This window comes from Mauremys mutica, chromosome 3, assembly GCF_020497125.1.
Source record: "Mauremys mutica isolate MM-2020 ecotype Southern chromosome 3, ASM2049712v1, whole genome shotgun sequence".
NCBI classification, from domain to species: domain Eukaryota; kingdom Metazoa; phylum Chordata; order Testudines; family Geoemydidae; genus Mauremys; species Mauremys mutica.
Genome location: NC_059074.1, coordinates 126870479 through 126895476, shown reverse-complemented (window position 1 = coordinate 126895476; position 24998 = coordinate 126870479). Strand labels below are relative to the sequence as shown.

At 44.6% G+C, this 24998-nt stretch overlaps 1 protein-coding gene across 2 annotated transcripts in view; it reads left to right on the top strand.

The window, feature by feature from the left end:
• The window catches only part of FRMD1 (FERM domain containing 1), a 76002-nt gene that overhangs the window by 12495 nt on the left and 38509 nt on the right, over positions 1–24998 (top strand). The window contains exon 2 of one of the 2 annotated variants that reach the window (XM_045012001.1): positions 17233–17421. In XM_045012001.1, coding sequence (XP_044867936.1) covers positions 17326–17421 — 96 coding nt within the window. In that variant the 5' untranslated portion in view covers positions 17233–17325. Of the gene's footprint in view, positions 1–17232; positions 17422–24998 lie in introns of those variants that run through there. The other variant, XM_045012003.1, reaches the window with a different exon arrangement.

The following is a 24998-nucleotide window of genomic DNA, read 5'->3' as shown; positions in this document are numbered from 1 at the left end:
TGGGAAGGAGGAGAGCCACTTTTTCATTCCTTCTGCCTTGTCATGGTGGCTCAGATGGGAAGAATTCCATTCTCTGCTCAGTATCGTGTTTCTAGTAGCAAGGGGCAGTGCCACTAACCCTTTTCCTTCTGTCTTATTATGAAGATCAAGGTGGTTGGGGTTTTTTTGTTTTGTTTTTGTTTTTCTAACTGCCCCACTTTGCACTGCCAAAACACTCATTTCTCTGACTGAAACACATGAGTAGAGGAAGGGAGCACCAAACCTAGGAGTGGTCTCTGCTCTGCTTCATATTAGTGTATCAGGCAATGTGTGCCACTCTGTATTCCGAGGGGAATTCTGCGCCCAAAAGTTTAAAATTCTGCACACAATATTTTAAAATTCTTCATATTTTATTTGTCACAATATAATCACACCAGTTTCAATTATTATGGTAATTTATTTCAAAATATCGGTCAGCAAGTATGTCTAAAAATACAGACTCCCCCCCCCCCCCCGCTGCCTCCGGCCCTCCCCTCACTCCACCTCTTGCATGAGGCCCGACCCTTCCCCATCCCCTTTCCTACCCCTTCCCCAAAGTCCCCACCCCAACTCCGCCCCCTCCCTGCACCTATTCCAACTCCTTCCCCAAATCCCTGCCCTGCCTCTTCTCCGCCTCCTCCCCTGAGCACGTGGCTCCCTGCTCCTCGCTCCTCCCCCCTCCCTCCTGGAAAATGCTGGGGGTGGGAAGTGCCTGGAGGTAGGCAGAGGAGCAGGGATGCGGCGCACTGGGGGGAGGTGGGGCGACGGGTAAGGGAGCTTGGCAGCCGCAGGAAATAACTCGAGGGGAGGTTGCAGGGAGCTGCGGGTTGCGTGTTTGAGACCCCTGGCCCAGATTCTGCTCTCTACTGCATGACATGCTCCATCACATATTTCCATAGTCCCATCCTGTGCTCTGTACACGTCTGAGCTAATCAATAATTCTAATGGCTACTAAATCTTAGACTCATATTCATGTGCTTGATTTATGTAGCGTGTACACATTCTATAAATCACACAAGTTTTGTTAATCGATATTTACCACAGAAATTGGAGCCACAAGCCTTGTAGAAATAAACAAATTCATTATAATGAAGAACCTCTTGTCAGTAATTCAATTTGTTATGCAGAAGGAGCACTTGCAGCTACTGTGTCAATGGGGAAGGTGAGATGGGTGATCCATTGCTCCTTAAGGGATTTGCATAGACAAGGCATTCTGGAGAGAAGTGCTGAGAAAGAAATGCGTGCTGTTTCTTTAGGCTTCACTCTTTCAGGGGCTCTTAAATTTATATTTAAGGTTAAATATTACATATATCTAAGGTTTGCAAACAATTTGCGTGTTTTTATATAATTGTCTATAAAAGTATGTTAAAAGAACGTTATTAAGGTTACAAAGTCAAGCCCTCAGAAGTGAGGAAGTGCCATAGTTAAGGATCCCTGTGCAATGTTAATTCAATCTCTTGTGCATAAGTATTATAACAGTGTCTAATAACATGATCACCATCTAGTCTTTGCATAGGACCGCTCTCTCAAAGGGTGTCTTCACTGCAGGGCTTAGTCTCGTGATCGGCACCGGGTTATCTTGCTTGGGTGTGTGCAGCCATGTTGCAAAGCACTATGTGAGTTAGTGTCTTCACTGGTGCTGCACTCCACATGTGTGCCGCCAGGATTTCTGAAGGCATATCCCATCATTCTTAGTGCTGCAGTAAACTAAGCCATTCTAATTCTTTCCCAGTGGATTGTGGGAGAGCTTGTCTGTCCTTCTGGGCACCCATTCTGGGGGGAATTGTGGAAAGGCAGTAGAGGACTATTGACATTCTACTCATTTAGGCTGCATCCTCACTGAAAAGTGGGTGGGTTATCAGCCCAAGTGAAAACAAACTGGGCTCTAACCCTTACGCTCAGCTATGCCGACTAACTTCTTTGGTTGAAAGCACCACTTACCTCGGATAAGAGGGACAAGAGGAGGGTTATTGGCCACACCAAAGTAAGAGCACAGGCTAGCTCTGCATATCAAAGTGTTTTCCCCCTTCTCTCCAGCATTACCTCTATCTCACTCAGGGTATGGCTACACTGGCGAGTTGCAGCGCTGGTAGTTTGCAGCGCTGGTCGTCCAGCTGTGCAGGGCCAGCGCTGCAGTGTGGCCACACTGACAGCTACCAGCGCTGCAGTGTGGCCACATTGGCAGCATTTCCAGCGCTGTACTGAGAGGTGCATTGTGGGCAGCTATCCCACAGAGCACCTCATCCCGTTTTGGCGCCGTTTTGGTGCTGAGTATTGTGGGAAGGGGAAGGAAGTGTGTGGGTCATTCCGCTTCCTGTTCCAACGCCCCGTGGTGCATCGCTTCACTTCCCAGCAGTCACACTTTCGCCGTCCACGTTTCTTGCCATTGTGAGTGCAGCACGCTGTGAAATGGAGCCTGAGCTGCTGAGGAATTTGCTGCTGACTGTCGCCAGCACATCACGTTTGGCAGTTGAGCTATTCCTTCAGCTCCAAAGTGACAGTGAGGATTCCGATGATGATATGGATTTGCCTAAAGCGGGTGACATAAAATTGCTTGTGGCGGTAACGGAAATGCTCAGCACCGTGGAACGCCGCTTTTGGGCTCGTGAGACAAGCAGTGAGTGGTGGGATCACATTGTCATGGAAGTCTGGGATGACGAGCAGTGGCTGCAGAACTTTCGTATGAGAAAAGCCACTTTCATGGGACTGTGTGCTGAGCTCGCCCCCACCCTGCGGCGCAAGGACACAAGATTGAGAGCTGCCCTGACGGTGGAAAAGCGGGTGGCTATTGCAATCTGGAAGCTGGCAACTCCAGACAGCTACCGGTCGGTCAGGAACCAGTTTGGAGTGGGAAAGTCGACCGTTGGAATCGTGTTGATGCAAGTTTGCAGGGCCATTAATCGCATCCTGCTAAGGAGAACCGTGACTGTGGGGAACGTGCAGGACATTGTGGATGGCTTTGCAGAAATGGGTTTCCCTAACTGTGGAGGGGCAATAGATGGGACGCATATTCCTATTCTGGCACCACCCCACCTAGCCTACGAGTACATTAATCGCAAGGGGTATTTCTCTATGGTTCTCCAGGCGCTTGTGGATCACCGTGGGCGTTTCATTGATATTTACACAGGCTGGCCTGGAAAAGTGCATGATGCACGCATCTTTCGGAACAGTGGCCTGTTCAGGAAGATGCAGGAAGGTACATTTTTTCCCAGACCGAAAGATCACAGTAGGGGACGTTGAAATGCCCATTGTGATCCTTGGGGACCCCGCTTACCCATTAATGCCTTGGCTCATGAAACCCTATACAGGGAAGCTGGACAGGAGCCAGGACCGTTTCAACTACAGGCTGAGCCGATGCCGAATGACTGTGGAGTGTGCTTTTGGCCGTTTAAAGGGACGCTGGCGGGCGCTTTATGGGAAGCTAGACTTGGGGGAAAGCAGCATCCCTGCGGTTGTATCCGCGTGCTGTACCCTCCATAATATTTGTGAAGGGAAGGGTGAAACGTTCAGCCAGGCATGGAACAACGAGGTGCAAGTCCTGGAGGCTGAATTTGCACAGCCAGACAGCAGGGCTACTAGAGACGCCCACCACAGGGCAACAAGGATTAGGGATGCCTTGAGGGAGGAATTTGAGGCTGAAAGCCAACAGTAATGTTTTTTTGCCTTGACCAGGAGTGACGTGCACTGGTTACAGTGCTTTTAAGTGCCTGTGTTTTCCTTGATGTTTGTTACCTGTGTTTTCATTGGGGTTTGTTATCTTTCACTTTATGCAGTAATAAAAACTGTTTCATAATCAAAGAAATCATTTATTTAAAAAAAGGAAGTACACGGGCAGGGGGGTTGGTTGTTGAACTGTACATTCATAGTTTTGCATATGTACTGCCAGGAGTGCTGTGCACCTCAGGATTGTACTGTTGCATGGTGATGGGGGTTGAGTGCAGAGGGTAAGGGTCGTAGTTCTCTGGGCTCATAGGTGACGGTACAGGTGTCGGGGGCAGCTGGTGATGGTGTAGGTAAGAACCTGGATGCTGGGGAACGGGACTTCGAGCTGACATTGGTGCATAGGGGAAAGAGGTTTGGGAGGGTGGGGGTTTTGCACGGTAGTGCTCTGCCTGCATTGCTACCAGTGACTGCATACAGTCTGTTTGGCGCGCAATGAGGTTTATAAGCTGCCTCGTGGTTTTCTTCTGCGTCAACGCCTTTCTCCTGCTTTCTGTTTCCCTCCAGTGCTGCATCTTTTCTCTCCATTTCTGCGCATTTTTATTCTCTGCTGCACACTGGTTCATAACTGCCTTGACCAAATCTTCTTTGCTTCTGTTAGGTTTCCTTCTCAGGTTCTGAAGCTTTCTTTCAGTCACTGATAAGACCGGCCCAGGACTACTCAAGGTCACTATAAAAATACAGCAAATGATACATTTTAAGAGAGCTTGCATTGTGTATAATCTGAAGTAAAAGTCTCTCACAAGCATTCCTCAGACATTTCAGCAACTGCTAGAGAATTCACAGCCTTCCAGAAATGGTAATGGTAATTAACCCTGGGGTTCCTGCCTGCCGCGGTCTGCTCGAGCAGGGTGCTTCTTGCTTCATGGCTAGACTGCCTGTTTTTGGGCTTTGTTAAAGGCAGCACTGCCATGTCCCTCAGGAATTAACCCTGGGGTTCCTGCCTGCCGTGGTATGCAGTTGGGGAAACCAGCACTGAAACACTCCCTCCATTTCCCACAGGAGTTAATACTTGAAGATATCTCCCTTCTGCGGGTTACCAAAGAAGCAAGGGAGGGTCTCCTACAACAATGCGGATTCCGCCCTGGCCCTTATGCAGCTTGCCTCTGTGCAAGCATGGTTCCCCCACCCCTCCTGGAACAGTGGCGCGGACGCGTTAGCCTGAATGGGACAGGGACCACAATGGCTCTCCCTTTAAACTTGGTCACGCGAATTGCCTATGCTCTTGCAGAAACTTTTGAAGAGATTACAGAGGCAGATTACTGTGACGTGATAGACCACATCAATGGGATATTCCATGTCTAGGCATGCAGGCATGCAGCCATACCATCCCCCCTCCTCTCCCAAAACCTTTGCATTGCAATAAAAGCTGCTTACCTGGGACCTGCTCCTGTAATTCTTCTGCACCAAGTTCCAGGGGCTGCGACTGGCTAGCTTCCTCCTGGCTTGAGAAGAGCTCCTGACTGCATGCCTCCTGGGACTCCGGGGTGTCTTCCCCCACCACAGTAGCCTCACTGTCTGCCTCCCCCTCCCCCTCCTCTACCGGCTCTGAACTGTCCATCGTGGTCCTTGGATTTACAGAGGGGTCACCCCCATAAATCGCATCCAGCTCCTTGTAAAACTGGCAGGTCGTGGGGGCACTGCCGGATCTGCGGTTCCCCTCACGTGCTTTGCAATAGGCACTCCAGAGCTCCTTTACTTTTACCCTGCACTGCAGCGCGTCACGCTCATGGCCCCTTTCCAGCATGGCTCTCGATACCTGGGCAAAGGTATCATAATTCTTACGGCTAGAGCGCAGCTGTGCCTGCACAGATTCCTCCCCCCAAACACTGATGAGGTCCATCAGCTCGCCATTGCTCCATGCTGGGGCTCGTTTGCCACGTGGAGGCATGGTCACCTGTAAAGATTCACTGATTGCATTCCATACCTGGCTGAGCAAACAGGAAGGGGATTTTGAAAATTCCCGGGGCATTTAAAGGGCGGGTCACCTGAGGCCAGGGAAGTAGAGTCTGACCTGATGAGCAGAGTGGCTGAACAGGCATTCTGGGATACATCCTTATACCCTGGAGGCCAATCACAGCGCTGGTGTGTGGCCACACTTGATGACCAGCGCTGCAGAACCAGCGCTGGAATCCTTATTCCCCATGCCGAGTGAGGTGTACGGCCAGCGCTGCAGCCAGGGAGTTGCAGCGCTGGAAGTGCCTTGCAGGTGTGGCCACTTACTAATTGCAGCGCTGGTGGAGGCTTTCCAGCGCTGCAAATCGCCAGTGTAGCCATACCCTCAGGTTCAGCTTCAACCAGGGGCTTAGAGTTGGTAGATAGTGCTACTTGCACTAGAGGAGAAGGAGCTGGATATCATTTGAGTACGGTTCATCAGTTGAGACCAGTGGCTCTCAATTTTCACACATTACCTCCACCTCCCAGGACTGTAATATAGATGCTAAAAAGGATGAGGACTCCACAGATGAGCTCACTGAGCATTTCCACTGAGCATCCCAAAAGAAAGGATTGGAGCCACCTCAGAGCTTTCCCATCAACCCAAGTGACACCTTATGAGAAACGGTAATAAATGGTATCAAATGCAAAACTTTGATGCAGGAGGGCAACTACAGATGTTTTCTCTCTCATCTGAGGACAGGAGGCCACCCATGAATAGCCTGAACACTAACTGAGAGGGAATCCAGTATATTAGCGAATATGTGCGATTGGAGATGGTTTTTCTTACCTCCTACCTACCGTATTTTGTGCAAAAATAAGTTTGACACCAGGAGGTGGTCTGCAAAGTCTTCTCTTTTCAGAAATAATTTCTTCAGAATAGTCCAAACTATGGCATGTTTTGGGCTGGATTTTCCCTCTTCAAGAGGTGATGCCAGTCTCTGTGAGCAGGGGTGCATCGTGCTCCGGAGCAAGGATCTGAAGTGCAAGTGGTGATTCGGATTTCTTCCAGAAATTCTAGTGTGCTGTGAATAGGCCAGATTTTGGTGACAAGTATGTGTTCCATCAAAGTATGGAACACACTGTACAGAAAAGTTAACATCTCACAGAAGCTGAACAGTACCTCTGTGTTATGTAGAGATGGTTTCTGGCTTGGCATGGAGGCAGCCAAGGTTGACAAATCAACTTACACTCTGGAAATATTCTCCAGGACAGGTTTTAGCTGCTTTGATGGCTGGGTGGAGGAAAAGAAGGATCTTTTTACTTCTTCTACAACCATGGTATAAGATCTCTCTCTCTAATCTTGTTTCCCAGCAATGACACACCAGTTTTCCCCCACCCCCATTTCATTGCATCTCAACTGAGAACTGTGGTGATCAGCGGAAACAATGAAAGGAGGGAGTATGTAGATGCTAGCATGTTGATAGTAGTGGCCAGTGTGTCACCATAACATCTCACCAGATCTTACACTCCTTAAATCTGCTATTTCTTATTCTAATTACAGGGAATAACTATGGTAAGTGTTGATTCTTCAGATAAGGGAGGTTCCTATTTGTTTGGGGAAGGCAGAGTTTAAAAATCAAATTGGTCCCAATTTTATCCAGAAATGTTTAGGTTCTTTAAATATAAAGTGATAATTCCCTGGGTTTTTTTGTGTTTTGTTGTGTTTTCCCCTCAACAAAGAAAATCATGCCATCTCACTCTGTTAATTGTTTTGGGGTTGAATGAAGTGTATCATTTTGGGGATTGATTATGATACTTCAGGGCAGGATGCTTGCTGTTTGGTGAAATGTATCCTGAGAGTCCATTTGAGGGTCAGTTGGTGAGATTCTGAATAGAGTATGGGAAGAGCTTTTTGAATGGCCAATGATTTTGTGTGCTTTTCCTCTGCAATGTGCTGAACAATCACTTTCTGTCATCATAAAAGACGTGTTCCCAAAAATAATCTGTACTGATAGATAATAAAACACCCTTCCTGGATAGGGATAATATGCACTTCAGGATAGAAACACAGAATTGCCTATTTCTCAATTTGAGTGTTTTCTTGCATTCTTTTTGGCCAGTGAAGTGTTACTCTCTCACTCTTTTTATTATTGCAGTTGGTACGCAGAGACTCCAATCAGGATCACAGGGCCATATTGTGTGACATATTGTACAAACATTAAATACTCTGCTAAGAACTGTCCATTCCCTTTAGCATACCTGTAACAAGCCTTGGGCCCAGTCTACACTTAAAAGTTAAGTTGACATAGCCACATAGGTCAGGGCATGACGTTCCCCTCTGGTGTTATGTGGACTGGGGACCTGCTAGGTCACTCCAATCCTTGACTCTGGGAGCCAGCCTTACCCTGCTCTGCTGTGAGAACCCCCACTCCTGGGCTGTTCATGCACAGCCTCTGACATGTAAGCTGCTCCTTGGATTGTGCAACCAAATGACACTAGCTAATATCTCCTGTCCCAGACACAACCCTAGGAACCTCCTTCTTGCAGTATCAAGTTATGCCCGCTGGATGCTGCAAGCTTATATGAGTTTGTCAATTTAACAAAGAAATTGAAATGTACCAGGCTTGTTATCCCAAGGGGAGCCTCTGACACACTTCAAACCAAAGGCACTGCTTCAGGTAGAATAAACAAATTTATTAACTATAAAGATAAATTTTAAGTGATTATAAGTCAAAACATAAGTCAGATTTGGTCAAATGAAATAAAAGCAAAACACATTCCAAGCTGATCTTAACACTTTAAATGCCCTTACAAACTTAGATGTTTCCCACCACAGCCAGGCTCTCCCCTTTGATCAGTGCTTCAGTCACTTGGTGTGGTGTCTGTAGATGTAGGGAGGAGAAAGAGAGAGATCATGGCAAAGTGTTTCCCTTTTATCATGTTCTTTTTTCCCTCTTGGCTTTGCGCACACACTCCCTTCAGAGCCCCCAACTAATCAAAGGAAGGGGGGTGACTCACTGGAGAGTCCAACAGATCCTTTTGTTGCTGCCTAGGCCAGCGTCCTTTGTTCCTGTGAGGCTGGGCTGGGTTTGTCCCATACGTGCCCTGATGAGGTGTGAACTGCCTGGGCTTATTTTAAGCCACGAGGATACATTTTCAGCTTCATAACTGTATACATGAAATTATAACATAACATTACTGCAACAACAATTACTATAACAACAATGCTCAGTGCATCATGAGCCTTCCGAAGACACCCAACATGACAAAGTTTGCATTGGATACCACACAATCATTTTATAAGGATGAACATGGGGGTGTAGGGTGTTCTCACAAGGTATAGAACATCACAAGGTTTGCAAAAAATCCACTTTTCTGGCCAACGAACCTATACCGACCTAATCCCCAGTGTAGACGCAGCTGCGTTGATGGAAGAATGCTTCTGTTGACATAGCTATGATTGTCCAGTGAGGTGGTGTTCCTACAGCAATGCAGAAACCCCCGTCAGCAAAGGCTGTGTCTACACCTTAGGGCTATGCCAGCACACCTATGATGATGTACCTGTGCCAGCATAGTCTCCTTAGTCTAGAGTAGACATACCCTTGCATGTGCAATATGTGCTCTGAATTGTGCACATGCCTGCCAAGTGCTGTTGGATTAGACTTATTTACTTTCAGCAAGGCTAATTGCTGTGTGGTCCTAAACTCTGTCATTCTGAACCATTTTAGTGCCAGTGTGGACTTAGGGTGTCTGAATGGTTCAACCAGTCCTCCCACTACTGTTCCACAGTTGGCTGAAGCCCTTTCAGAATTGTCCGAGTCCACTACTGCTGGGAACTGTGGAATAGGTATTTGGAAGGAGTTGCTCCTGAACAGGTTTAGAACAGAGCTTAGCATGGAAGCAGAGGTGAACCGGTAATGATTCTTGCCACAAATCAGCATTCCTAGTGTGGCTGTTTAGACAACTGAGGCATCTGTACCAGAACCAGTTTAGTGTAGATTCATCTGTGATTTGATTCCTCTAGGCCAGGGTTGAAGCATCTGACGGGGCTACTGCCATGGTTTGTACCCATTCAGTAGACTAATGGAAGGCTGACCTTTAGGCACTGAATTCATCTGGGGGAAAAATGAATACTGTAGACTTTTTCCTGTGGAAATGAGGTGGCCTAATCTATACTGGGGCTTGTCTACATGGCAAATTAATGTGCAGCAAGCCAGGGTATGAATCTATAGTGCACCAGCTCACTTCACACTAACACACCATTTGGACACTGCTACAGTGCACTGAAAGTCTCAGAGTGTGGCTTAGCACACTACTGCTACAACTGTGCTAAGCTCTACTTCGGGACTTTGAGTGAGCTGTTAGTGTCCACACAGGACATAGCTGCGCTGCAAACTAGTGTGCTGTAGATTCATACCCTGGCTTGCCACACGGTAACTTACTGTGTAGACAAGCCCTTTGAAAACTATCAGCTAACTGCTCCCCAGTGTGCAGACAGCCTGACCAGTGAGTCATTTATGATGGAGGTCTTGTGAATGCAGAAATGGCAAATAACTTTCATCACCCCCCAATTCAGGGGCCTTAGACTGTCAAAGCAGTTTAGTAGCAGCAACTCATGATGAATCTAGTCACTTCTGAGAGGAGACTGTTGTTCTGACTTCAGTTCCTGGGCTGAGCCTTGGTAATTGTTGCAGTTACCAACATGAATTGCTGTTACTCAGTTCAGTTCCAGTGCTGTTTGATGGAGCATAATAAAGCACAATTGAGAATAGTTTTATGATGCTGCTCAAGATATTTAATCAAAAAAACCTGGAAAATGCAGAGGCCCAAAAATCACAGAATCACAAATATCAGGTTTTGTTTGTTTTCCAAAGTTTTGAGATGTGAGTTTTTAAAAAAAAATTTTTTTTTTAAATGTGCCAAATAAAACCTGTTCTGCCACTCTAAGCACTAAGATTCCTGGCTGAAATAAGGAGCCTACAAATTAGTGGTTTGTTTGTTTGTTATAGTTGGACTTTGACAAAGCAATTACAGCTTGAAATTCACTTCTCTGGGAGCTAAAACCGTAAGTCATTTTAAAAAAAGCAAGGTACCTCAGAAGACAGATGATTGACTTAAGCTATATTAATTCTTCTTCAATGCATTTGCTGGGCTTTTAGGGTTTAATTGAGGTTAAGAGGTTGGAATCTGTGGTAAACAAAAGAATGGCATATGGACAGGCTGAAATTCTGTGTATTTTAGCAAGAGCATTCCTTTTGGCCATTTGTTTTCATTGGAGAACTGTTCCAGGTTCACAATATAAAGGTGTAAACTTGCTACACTGGTAGGTTAATAATTGCTTGGTCTTTTATCACATTCTGATATACCTCTTGAGCATAAAAGACTCACCCAGGCATGTGTTATCTGTTTTACCTGAAGGTAGGTGTTTGGATTTTTTTAACATCATCACTGCTGCTGTAATGTGTGCGAGTTTATTTTAAAATCCACCTCTGTCCCTTCCCCCTCCCCTCCCAACCATTCTCTTAAAATTCTGGTAAATCAGGGTTTCTAAAACTTCATTGCACTGTGAGTGACCCCCTTCAGACAACAAAAATTACTACACGACCCCGGAAGCCCAAGCCTCGCAGCCTGGGGGAGGAGGGGGGGGGCCGAAACCTGAGCCCTCCTGCAGGGAGAGGGGGAGAAGCTGAAGCTTGAGGGCTTCAGCCCTGGGGAGGATTAGGGGGCTGTCACCTAAGCCCTGCCTCCCAGCGCTGAAGCCGAAGCCTAAGCCCTTAGCTTCAGCCCTGGGTGGAGGGGTTTGGACTTCGGCTTCAGTCCAAGGTCCCAGCAAGTCTGAGGCCAGCCCCGGTGACCCCGTTAAAATGAGGTCACGACCCACAGTTTGAGAACTGCTGAGGTAGATAAAGCAAACAAGGGCATCTTGTTCCTAGTTACTTTTGCTGACTAATATTTTACAGAAATTAGTGTTAAAATGACAAGGTGAGTGAGGTGGTAATATACTTTATTGGACCAGCTTCCTTTGAGAGACGAGCTTACACTCAAGTCTCTCTCACTAACAAAAGTTAGTCCAATAGAAGATACTACCAACAGCAACCCTATGCTACAAAGCCTGAGTGTACCCTGAGTCCCTTATGCCATTCACAAACTTCCTGGAGCATATGATGTCAGCAGGTAATGACACATGTGACCTATAGGTCTGGAGTCACTTTCCAGACATCTATTATCTTGCATGCAGTTTACAATTATTGCTTGGAAGTAGAGAGAAGAAGAATATCTAAAAAAAGTTACACATATACACACACACATATAATATAAAAAAATGAGGAATCACTTCAAAGAAAACCTATTCTAGTTACTTGCTACCTTTTACAGAATCAAATCTGTTCCACGTGTATTGTCTTCTAGATTTATTTTTTTAATCCTAAATGTTTTACAGAGCTGAAATTCTGATCTTAAACTGCCCCCTTCTACTTTACTAACGTAAACAGATTTCAGAAAGAGCAAGAATTAATGTAATCTGTTTACGTTAAGTGGCGGGAAGTGTACTATTTGAAAGAGGGTGACAATTACTGAATTTTCCAAATGAAGTTAATGAATCCAGTTTGTGCAACCTGAATATGGAAAATGGCACACCTGAATGCAGAACTGAAGGGCGGGGCCAAGGGAAGAATCTAGTTTTGAATTACATTTTTCTTTTGGGGTTTCTTTTGCCCTTTCAGTTGTGAAGTTAAAAGTATCCATTTGATGAGACATACAGTTGTTTTAAACTATTGAATTAAAGATATCCTAGTGCTTTCTGCAAGAGGAGTTAGTTTCCACCATGTCACTACTCCTTTCTTTCCCCCAAGATCTGGATGGATTGATTTAAAGTACCAAAGCAACCTCAAATCATTCTTTTGATTAAAAAAAAAAAGAATTAAATAATTTTTAAAAATTGTCATTTCAAAATCACTAGTTTTAATGTTTAAATCTTTTATTTACTACCAGGAAGAATAACCTTTTTTTTTTTTCTGCAAAGAAACAGAGCAATAACTTACTTTTCAAGCAATAAGACGATAAGCATCAGAACAAGTGACATTTAAGCTACTTAACTTCTGCATTTCAGTAAAAACAGGGAACTGTTGCATTTCTGATTCACAATGCACAAACTTAATACTCAACAAAAACGGGTTAGCAGTGATGATTTTAGTGGTATTTAGCTCAAACACATTAGAACAATGTCTTAAACTTCTGATATAAGATCACAGTGGATTAAATTGCTTACTTAATTCTACATCTTTGAGGCTGTCCTCTTGTAGGATTCTCACTTTTGGGTCTTGAGCTCAAGAGAACTTTGGAGCAGAATTCCCACTCTTATCTTTAAAGAATATACAATGTGCTTTTCCCATGGTGTGCATCTGTATTTCTAAAAGCATCCTGGGTTTTCTCTTTTGGGATGCCAGGAATCACTAATCTGGAGCTCATCGTACTTGGCGTCTTCTAAACAAGCTCATGAAAGCACTGATAAGACCATTGAGAGTGGAAGTCACTGTATTTCTTTGTAACTCTCTTTCAAATGCTTCATTCTAGATCCCTGTTCCCAGGGCCCAGGACTTTGGGGGATTATTTCTGGCACATTGGGAAATAGCATGTGGCCCACTGTAGGTTTGGGCCATAATGAGTTAGAGAGAGATTCTTTTCACTGCTTTTTCTGACCCTGAAAAGGAGGCATGTTGCAATGTCTTAAGCCAAAGAGAGGTGAACAGGAGTCTGCCACTACCCCACTCCCAGATGTTTGCCTTTGGTTTTTCTCCTTTCTTAGTTCCATTTCTCCTTCTCTGATTGATGTTACATTGAAGTTACTGCAGTCACACTCATTAAGGTAGCCTGCAGGGCCAAAACGAAGAGTCCATGGGAGCTTAGGAGAAGTGGGGCTTCCCTGTCTATTTTAGGATTTTCTATAGTGCAGACTGCTTTAGTATCTAAATACTTCCCAGGTAAATTAAGCTCCTTGGTGGACTTTTTTAATTCTTCTACATACCCTGGTAAAAGAAGCTCTCGTCTTGGATAACTTTTTTTCTTTCCTGTCCTACTGATGGTAGAAGAGCTTTGTCCACATAGGAAGACCGTACATCATGCTCTGGATGCATCTGACCTCCTCTGGAAGCTTATTCGCCAACATTAACCCCTCCTAAATGAGAAGCTTTATCTCTGGCTTCTGCATGGACTGACCTGGGCTCTGTGAGCAGCATTGTCACTGAGGAGCATTTTTGTCTTGCTGGGGTCATCAATAGCAACGTGGTTATTGCGTCCTGGCCTATTGATGGCAGGTGCCTTAGACTAGGAGCTGGTGGAATGATCAGAGCACAGGGGTGATGTGCCATTGGCCGCCCATTCTACTGAAGGCCACGGTCTGGAGCCATTGGCATTGCTTCCACCTTCAGCCAACATACAGTGAATTGCCATAATCCAGGTTGGTGATTGTAATGTTGACCGACCAGATACCAGGTCATGTCAGAGTGTATTCAGGCCAATTCGCTTGTGTACTAGTACTGTATAGATCAAAGTGATTTTCTTAAAGGTATAAGTGTATTTGGTGTTTAAACTTTTATTAAAACTAATGGGACGTTTCTTGCATTGTTTTCACTTGTATGTATCCTGTTATAATGCAATAGCAAACATTTACATTTAAACACCCCTGTGTCTAAATAACCCATCAAAGAAGACTTGTGAAATGCTAATGAAGATCTTTAACAGTGCTGTTTTCAAAGGAAGTGGCTGTTGTGTGTGTGATGACTGGAGGTCAATGACTCAAAGTGCATTCCTCACTCACTGGACATCAAAGGAAAAGCCCACATGAGTAGAGACATTGTCAACAGCAACTATAAATATATGGATTCTAGGAAAGATCCTTCATTTCTGGACTGTTTGGACTCTTACAGGGAAGTGTACCAGATGCAAAGCGGAGATCCCCAGAAACAATCTGGGCACTTGGAAAGACTTTTGGGCAACAGGCAGTTTATTACATCTATTTAGAATTAAAGTGTGACTCACCTGTTTAAAATATTTTACCAGCTTTAACCTCTCAGTAACTCTCATTTCCTTTTCTTAGGGCTTGTCTACACTGGCACTTTATAGCGCTGCAACTTTCTCGCTCAGGGGTGTGAAAAAACACCCTCCTGAGCGCTGCGATTTTCAGCACTGTAACGTGCCAGTATAGACAGTGCAGTAGCGCTGGGAGCTATTCCCCTCATGGAGGTGAGGTGGTGTGTGTGTGTGTGTGTGTGTGTGTGTGTGCGCGCGCGCGCGTAGTGTTTTTTTTTTGTTTTGTTTTGTTTTTAGAGCGCTGGGCCAGTGCTATGCTACGACTACACAATTCACATTAAAGCGCTGCTGCAGCAGCATTTTAACATTGCCAGTGAAGACATGCTCTTAGCTAATAAACCTGTAGTTAGTTTACTATAGAATTGGCTGCCAGCCTCGTCTTTGGAGTAAGATCTGGAGTACCAATTGATCTGGGATACATAAACAGTCTCTTGGGACTGGGAGCAACCTGATGTGGTGTGATTTTTAGCTTAAGTGACCATTATCACTAAGTTCAGTGTGTCTGGGTGGCAAGATAGACTGGGGAGCCCCAGGGGGCTCTCTCTGACTCCATGGTAAGACTGTTATAATGATCCTGGAGTTCACATTTGTTACTGGCTTGGTGAACTCTAATTATGGAACACACCCCCAGCTTGGGGTGTCTCCCTGTTTTATGACAGTCGGCCCTGAGGTAGGCACTCACGGTCCTGAGCCACTCCAGACAGCATGACAGAAGTGACAATGCAATGAGTTGTTCTGACCAAGTCCTTATCTTTCTGGGGGAAAAGGGACAAAGTTTCTGAACAAGTTGGAGGGGAAATAAAGCTGGTTGGTTGCTTGGTGTTTGTTTTCGTCACTGACTCTGTGTGGCCTTCTAGGCTAATTGCTGAGTTAAACAGGACTGCCAGGCTTCCCATCATTCATTCGCGAACAGGGCAGGGAGCAGTCGATTTAAAAGCAGAAGACTGTGATCTAGTTAATTCTCTGTTATATTCTTATGACCAGCATCTCTTCAGTATTGCCTGGGCTCAGTTTGGGCCCAGCTACTCCTCATCCAGGAGCTAAACTCCTTAGGCACATTGACAGCCTTGTAATGGCGATGATTGCATCTGTGGCAAAAGAGAGAGCTGGGCGTCATCTGCATATTGTGGGTCTGCAGTTTGCAGGTGTAGGAGGCAGCAATCCTGGTTTACTCTACTCTACTATTGTATGTGCTTCTATAAGGGAGTTGAACTAGCACTGTACAAAGTGGGAGGCCGTTTGCCTTGCATTAAACAGCAAAAGAGTTTGCTCTCTGGCTTAATCTTTCTAACTAGAGTCTATTTCGGGAGGAGGGATGCTTCCTGGGAACTGGGCAGATATTCCCAAAAGCAGGGATTGCCTGCATGCTGCTTGATCACCTCTGTCACAGGATTGCTGTATATAGAGTCAAATCAACAGTTGCCCTGTGAGATGCTTCCTTGCACTGAAGAGAAATCCATCCAGAAGTATAAATAACCATAGTTAGCTGTTGGAGAAAATCTTTAGTCTAAAGAAAATCAAGTTGCAAGGAACTAAAATAGAGTAAACTCATCCTGTGCTGTCACCAAACCTATATGCCTGAATTGAGTGAGTGTGTGTGTGTGTATATATCTATGACTATAACTGGCTCTGAAGCGCTGTGTGATATCTATATGTGAGACTCTGCACTGTTGCACTGTTTTTGTCTCATTTCTGTTTTTAGACATACACTGGAAATCTGAGAACGTTTAACTAAGCCGCTTATGCTCGGCCATTAAATGGAGAGTGGACAGTGGTTGTCTCAATAGAACTGTCGTACAGCGGGAGAGCTTGGCCTATGGCTCTTTACTGGCTTTAGATGCTTTCCTCCTTTGGGACTTAAGGTCTTGCAACAGCGTTTCAAGGAAAACATGAAAATACAGACTAGCTCCAGGCTCCTGTACATTGATAGACTCATGTTGAGAAGTGGGGTTAAATCTTCACTTGCACCGATGGTCATAAACCAGCTAGGGAAAGGGCAAGTTCCTCCTCTGATGTTTCCTCTTCCAGAAAGTCGCCTGTGGCGTAGTTATTTGTTGCTAACTATTGCTGCGTAATCTCATCCCTGGCACATTGATATTCTAAGTATGTTTAATTGTTTTGTGGCTCTATAAATCTCTGACTCAAGTGATTTTGGCTGTTTGAAGGCTAAGTGCCCCTGTTATATGCTATGCTGGTGTTAGAACTGTGGCTTCTCTTAGTGGGCAATGGAGAAGAATGAGTCAGGAAAGAGGAATGTGTGCCACCTGCCAGTAGCAGATACGTTTCCTGAGGTTTGTATCCCCACCTCCAGAGTAACGTGATTGCACTGCTAATCAATAAGTGAGCTGACTAATGTCAGAATAATGTATGACGATCACTCTGTCAGTGCTGCCTTTTTGAGATATTTCTGTTTACCTTGTGTATTAGAACGAAGCAAAAAACATTCTGTTTAAATACAGGCTGCCTGTTGCTCGGTGCTCCCAGTCTTGTCCCCATGAGCATAACACTAAAGCCTTATGTTTTTGGCAGGTGTGAGGCATGAAGGGAGCCTGGTTTCAGTCCTGAGAAGAGTACCCCAATAGCCAGCAGGAGCGGGTCTGAGAAGCTTGTCGCGGCTCTGCAATGAGCAGACAGCTATTGCAAAGCAGGATGCAGCAGGAGTATCGGAATGTTTGCGTCCTTCTGCCCAACAGAGAGCAACTCAGTGTAACCATTGGGGTGAGTTGTTTAAAGTTTCATTCTGAGCTCTTAGTGCAAGTTTCATGGATGTTTTGTGTTGTAACTGCCAGAGCAGACAGTGATAAGGCTGAGCTTAACTTTCATTGCACTTACGAGAGTAGCATATTCGTTCATAGATCAAAAGACTATTAGCTGATTTAACATAATTGGTGTTTTGCTTCCTAATTGGCTAGCCTAGCAAAAATTTACAGGATGATCTGATTAATCTCCTTTATTGCATTTGATAATGAGGACCTAATTTTTAATTCCCTTTCACTCTCAAATTGTTTTGTAACAAACTGAAATGAAAATTCAGCTTCTCAGAAACCTGAAATGCCTTGACCTTTGGACCTCAGTGAGCAGTGCTAATTGACATCCACTCACCCTGCAGTTTAGCTCAGTTGATCTTTGTTTTGGAAGCTGTTCTGTAAATGGGAGTCTCTCTCACAGATTTTTTTCTTTTTTTAGTTGTTCTTTCTTTACTCCATTAAATGAGAGAGAATTGCATCTGTAGATTTCCAAGTACTTTGCAAAGTATTGTCATCCCTATTTTTACCGTAGGGGAAATGTGAAACACAAAGAGAAGTGAAGTGACTTAAGCAAAGTCTTGCTCCTTGGAACGATTCCCAAGATGAAATGCTGTCCATGATTAGATCATGCTGCTGCCTTTGTAATATATTTTGTTTACCAGGCATATGTGAGAAACTGAACCAATGCCTGAAGCTTCTTAGTCTAGCTTGCCATCTAAATTGTGAACTGTCCATTTTGGGAATGGGGGTCTGTCTATGTAGAGAAAATAAAGTCTAGAAAAACTCTCCCTCCTCCCCAAAGGTCGTTATTTTTAATTCAAAATGTGGCTTTAGAAAACATGCACATCAACACAGAAATATGCAAAAATCTTTAAAGTCCATACAGGAATTTTCATACTTGCCATGCTTAAATCTAGTATCCCCTAAGAAAACAGCCACAGGGCCTAGGTAGATCAGAGGATTGGTAACAGACTCTGGAGCTCGTCACTTTCAGTACTTCAAAACCAGGCCAGAGAAGGTGCTTTTATTTGAGCTCTTAGTGGGTAAGTGGCCATAGCAGTATAAATTTCTATCACAGTTGACCCAAATTTCCCACATGTTGATAGCTTTTAGCAGGGTGGGTGGAGATCCAACAGGAATGGAGATTGAACTACCCTCCCACCTTTGGGCATTGACTATACTAGATGTGTGTCTCAGAAATTTCCTATTGTTGCCCCTCCAGCATTTATCAATACCGGCAGCCTTAATATAGATGATCTGCTGGTGTTTTAAGCATCCTGTCATGTAACCCTGCCTAGTGCAGGATTAACCGACAATGGGTATCTCCGCTCCCTAATTGCGGGGTGTGATTAGTTTGTGTAGACATGCCTGAACTAGCTATAATCTAGCTAATTTGGATACCAGAGCAGTGAAGCCCCTGCTAGTTAGATTGAAGGTGGCTTGGGTATGTGTATACGAGCTGCAATCACACCTCATGATTACAAGTTAGACATAACCAATGGTGTTTAAATTGGTTGTGATGTCTGGCTCCCATGTTTAAAACTGTAGCCTGAAGTGCTTCAGGCTAATACAGTTTTAATAAGCGTAGATGGGGCCTTTAGAGTTCGGCTTTTTAGTGTAGGCAAGAATGGAAAGAATGTCGGAGGTATCATTCCAGCCATTTATGTCTCGTTTCCTGAAGCCTCTTTGAAGGCCCATGTTGTTGGAAAAACTGAGCGGGATAACTGAGTGCAGCCCCTTTGATACTTTATCTTGAAAGTGTCTAGCTCTACATATTTGCCTTTAGAGATGTGTAAGGGTTCTGTAACTTTATATCTGTCAATAGCCTTTTAATAAGTCTTTTTTGTTTATACCTGTTTTATTGGCTAAATGGATGGGAAACTTTGTTTCCTTAATGTACTTGGATGTGTCTGTGTATGAAAGAGAATAGCTGGCTGAAGCAAAACATGAACTTTGAAAATACAGTTGGGTGCAGATTGCATAAAGGATGGAACCCAACCTTTTAGATAAATCAGGGGCTAGTAACAAAATCCCCTTTTTTTTAATATGTTGAAAAACATGTGACTTAAAAAGATCCTTCCTCTTGCAAAATCTTAAAGGAACATGGGAACAATTTTCTAGCAACCTCAGTAAGGCCTTGTCTACACTGCCACTTTACAGTACTGAAACTTTCTTGCTCGGGGTGAGAAAAAACAGCCCCCTGAGCGATGCAAGTTTCAGCACTGTAAAGTGGCAGTGTAGACAGTGCACCAGTGCTGGGAGCCACTCCCCTCATGCGGCAGCGCTTTAACATGGGTAGCGAACACATACCTTAAGACTTCAAATTTAATTAGTACTACAACAGATAACATCTTCCACCTTCATTGCTATAATAAGGCTACTGCTCAGCACTTGCATAGCACTTCACATTTTCAATATATTGTGTAAACACAAAATAATCTTCACAAAAGCCCAGTGAGGTAGGTAAGTGTCATTAGCTTTTCAGTAGATTGAAGTGCAGATTCTCCACTTGATAGGCAAGGGATTTATGCATATAATTCCCATTACTCCTGTTAAGAGATGCCACATATATCCTGTCCATCAAGATGAGGCTATACCTGTACATTTTATGGGATCATATTTGAATCCATGGGGTAGGGATTGTACTTTGACAACTATTTTTGCAGATCTTTTAAAAAAAAAAAATAGCAGTGCTAAGGGAAAAAAGAATGTGGCTTTAAAAAAGAAAATTCCTTCCCTCTCTCAATATCAAATGTCTCCAAGTTCACATTGTTGTTAGCATCTTCCTCTTCCTTCATTATATAAAAGATTGACATTTGAGAAGATAGGTTGCAGGGACGCAGTATTTCCAAAATGCTAACTCTCGAAAGGCTGCCAAGAAATCTTTAAGGAACAAAACCATAGGGAAGGATGTAGGGGAACTTGTTAAGCACTCTGTGTAAATTGAAGCAAAGTGGGAGTAATCTTTCCTGAGAGGGAGGAATGTTGTTTGGGCACAGAGGCAGAGAAGGAGCACAGATGGGAAGACATAGTCTGCGCCCTGAGGCGCTTACTTAAACTGTAGACAAAACGGTATAACTTAAAATGCACTAGGTGACAGAAGAAGGTTTTAACACGGTCATTGGCTTTATTAAAAGATATTATCTGCCAGCTTGAGTCTGCTGAGCTAAGACGACAGGCTTCAGGGAAGTGTGGGGGCCTAACTTCTCCATTGCATTCCCCCTTGTGGAGATACAGACCCCTGTAAAGTGCATATAAATCACCACCGGTCTCATTTGGCAGCATTTTACACCCACTTTGCTGACTTGTAAAGGACTAACAAGAGGCAAAGCAGTGGAGAATTGAATCCTGTGCTTTTTGAGGAGAGGGAGAATGCATGCTACTCTTGGTGCTCGGATACCACAGTGATCTAGGAAAGTGAGCTCCAGACATAAAGAATGGCTTGGAAGAACAATGCAAAGTGAGTTGTCCGCAAGAAGACATGTGAAGGGAGGGAGTGTAGGAGAAGAGACAAAAACTTAAGTGTTACCAAAAATAAGTGCATGGCCTTGAAGGTGAGAAAGATGGACTTGATACAGAAGCGAGAGTCAGTTGAGAGAGTTGAAGAGATGAGTGACATGGATGGGGCAGCCTATGTTCACTTAAGTAGGCAATTTGATCAAGTTGCCTCTTCAGAAGGGTTCTAACACTTACTTACCTTCACATGTTCAGTTTTAGAGAACTCAGTACATTAACAGACTTCTGCTTCTCTGTAGTGTGTTGAATATGAAAATATGTTGTGACGTTATTGATATAAATGGGAACCATATAGAACATGGGTTGCAACCAAGGTCCTGTGGTGGCACCAAATCCTAAGTGAAGGGGGTCACATAAGGTGTCTAAGACCAGGTTCTGGGTTGCTGGTTATGATTATGCTGTCTGTATGTCTGTGTATCATTTTGTAGTTTAAGTATAAGTATTGGCTCTATACTGTCTATATTTTGTATTATGCTCTGCCTCTGGGAAGTGTCCCAGACAAAGCTGATGTTAGCCCGGCATAGCTGGCTTGATGGCCCATTAAAGGGCCATCAGCTACACAATTGACCCATGGAGAGAAGGCAGACACGCCTTGTGACTCAGCAGAGTATGCAGGGACTGGCCCATGTGACTCCAGACTCCATATTTTTTGCTGTAAGTTTCCACCGTGAGGACAAAGGGATTCTTACACCTGGAAAAGTCTATATAAGGCTGATGCATCATCTCCATCTTGTCTTCAATCCTGCTTCTGACCTCTGGAGGGACTTTGCTACAAACTGAAGCTTTACACAAGGGACTGAACGACCCATCCCAGTGGGGGATGTATTCCAGAGACTCAATTTGAACCTGCAGTTTACTCCAGCACTGCTGCAAGCCTGAACTAAGAACTTTGCCATTACTGTATGTAATTGATTCCATTTAACCAATTCTACCTCTCATTTCCACCTTTTTCCCTTTGTAAATAAACCTTTAGATTTTAGATTCTAAAGGATTGGCAACAGCGTGATTTGTGGGTAAGATCTGTTGTGTATATTGACCTGGGTCTGGGGCTTGGTCCTTTGGGATCGAGGGAACCTTTTTCTTTTATTGGGGTGTTGGTTTTCATAACCATTCATCCCCAGGACGAGTGCACTGGTGGTGATGCTGGGAGACTGGAGTGTCTAAGGAAATTGCTTGTGTGACTTGTGGTTAGCCAGTGGGGTGAGACCAAAGTCCTTTTTGTCTGGCTGGTTTGGTTTGCCTTAGAGGTGGAAAAACCCCAGCCTAGGGCTGTGACTGCCCAGTTTGAGCAATTGGTCCTGATTTGGCACTCTCAGTTGGGTCCCGCCAGAATCGCTCCGTCACAGTGGCGTAGTCGGCAGGATACTGTGACGGAGCGATTCTGGCGGGACCCAACTGAGAGTGCCAAATCAGGACCAATTGCTCAAACTGGGCAGTCACAGCCCTAGGCTGGGGTTTTTCCACCTCTAAGGCAAACCAAACCAGCCAGACAAAAAGGACTTTGGTCTCACCCCACTGGCTAACCACAAGTCACACAAGCAATTTCCTTAGACACTCCAGTCTCCCAGCATCACCACCAGTGCACTCGTCCTGGGGATGAATGGTTATGAAAACCAACACCCCAATAAAAGAAAAAGGTTCCCTCGATCCCAAAGGACCAAGCCCCAGACCCAGGTCAATATACACAACAGATCTTACCCACAAATCACGCTGTTGCCAATCCTTTAGAATCTAAAATCTAAAGGTTTATTTACAAAGGGAAAAAGGTGGAAATGAGAGGTAGAATTGGTTAAATGTAATCAATTACATACAGTAATGGCAAAGTTCTTAGTTCAGGCTTGCAGCAGTGCTGGAGTAAACTGCAGGTTCAAATTGAGTCTCTGGAATACATCCCCCACTGGGATGGGTCGTTCAGTCCCTTGTGTAAAGCTTCAGTTTGTAGCAAAGTCCCTCCAGAGGTCAGAAGCAGGATTGAAGACAAGATGGAGATGATGCATCAGCCTTATATAGACTTTTCCAGGTGTAAGAATCCCTTTGTCCTCACGGTGGAAACTTACAGCAAAAAATATGGAGTCTGGAGTCACATGGGCCAGTCCCTGCATACTCTGCTGAGTCACAAGGCGTGTCTGCCTTCTCTCCATGGGTCAATTGTGTAGCTGATGGCCCTTTAATGGGCCATCAAGCCAGCTATGCCGGGCTAACATCAGCTTTGTCTGGGACACTTCCCAGAGGCAGAGCATAATACAAAATATAGACAGTATAGAGCCAATACTTATACTTAAACTACAAAATGATACACAGACATACAGACAGCATAATCATAACCAGCAACCCAGAACCTGGTCTTAGACACCTTATGTGACCCCCTTCACTTAGGATTTGGTGCCACCACAGGACCTTGGTTGCAACCCATGTTCTATATGGTTCCCATTTATATCAATAACGTCACATATGTAAATACACTAATTATTTAAAATGTCTGTTATTGATATAATGCATGCTAAAGTCTGCATATGTCTGTGCACTATATTCTAGTTACCAGTATGCCAGCACTCTTTCACCTCTGCCTCCTGGTAATGTGATAATGACTAGCTGGCTAGTGGTACAGTGTCAGTGTTCTATAGGTAGAACTGGCTTCTGGAATGACCCCTGCCCTCCTGCTGCCCAGGCTGGAAGACACTTAATATATCTGAGAGCAGAGGTAGTCAATTCCCAAATTTCTTGGTCAAGGTTCAGACTCCAGAGAAACATTTTTCATACTGTAAGTGCCCCTGTTCAACAAACATGCAATGCTGTGTAGTATACCCAGGGGATATTGCAAATATTTTTAGTTCAGTTATTTTCCTTTATATTTTTTCCTTTATTGTTCCCTGTTGTATTTATATTATCTGCTATGCATCTATTCAATCCCATGCTGATCCCACCTGCAGGATCAAGAGTCAAATAATCTGAGTTAACTGCATCAAATCTGATATGCCACAGTTTATTCAGATGTGGTCACATTCCTGTCAAAACAAAATGTTTCACAGCTCCCTACAGCCCCCTAATCTGATCTTTCTCCCTTTAAAGTCAATGGAAAAACTCTCTCATGGACTTCACTGATGAAAGATGAAGCTCTCAGTGAGGGCAGATTTCTGTGCTACCTGGTAATTGAATAGCTTTCAGTTTTAACTGTTGAGCCTCTGACTCCTATCTCATCTGGGAAAGGCAATGGATTGGAGCTTCAGTTCTTCTCTCTCATAGGGCTGGGTGGTAAAACAGACACAGTGTGACTCTGATACTGAAAGAAACTCCCTGAAAGTGACAAGACACTGAAACTCCTCACTGTGTCCCCACAAGAACAGAACAGAGTGGGGGACAGTGATCTCCGAAATGGGGTGAGGAATAGGTCAGTGATCAGAGAGTGACTGAAATGACCGAGAAAAGCAGCTGCTCTTTCCTCAGAGTCATAGTGAACCTCAGACGTTCCCCATTGCAGGATTGAATCATCTAGGCATATAACTCGCCGATCTCCTGCCCTCCCCACCCAGAGAAGCTCCCACTGCCCCAGACGGGAGCTTCTGCTCATTCACCCTGCACTGCTGCCAGCCGGTGGAGGACAGAGCTGGTGGGGCTGCAGCTGCACAAGCCGCTCGGCCCTGCGCTGGGGAGTGGGCACAGCTCCACACACGCAGTCCCGTCTCTGTTTCAGCCCATTTATGGTCCATTCAGAAGCATCTAGCAGTCTGGATTTGGCCTGCACTCTGCCTATTGACTACCACTGTCTTAGAGGGCTGCATCTGGTCTCTGGGGAACAGTGATAGATAAATTTGCAATAAGAGGTTTTGAAAAAAATCTACTTGCAGTGCTAATTAGATGGCTGGCCTTAGCAATCAACTTCTGCCAAATTTTAAGTTTCTCGCCTTTATGGTTGTGAAGATAACCTTCCACATGTGAACCGATTCAGTACTATTTGCAGACAGGCAGCTCCAATGTCTCTACTGCTGCTCATAGGTTTTCCCAGCCACTGCACAGTGAATTAAAAAGATTCTC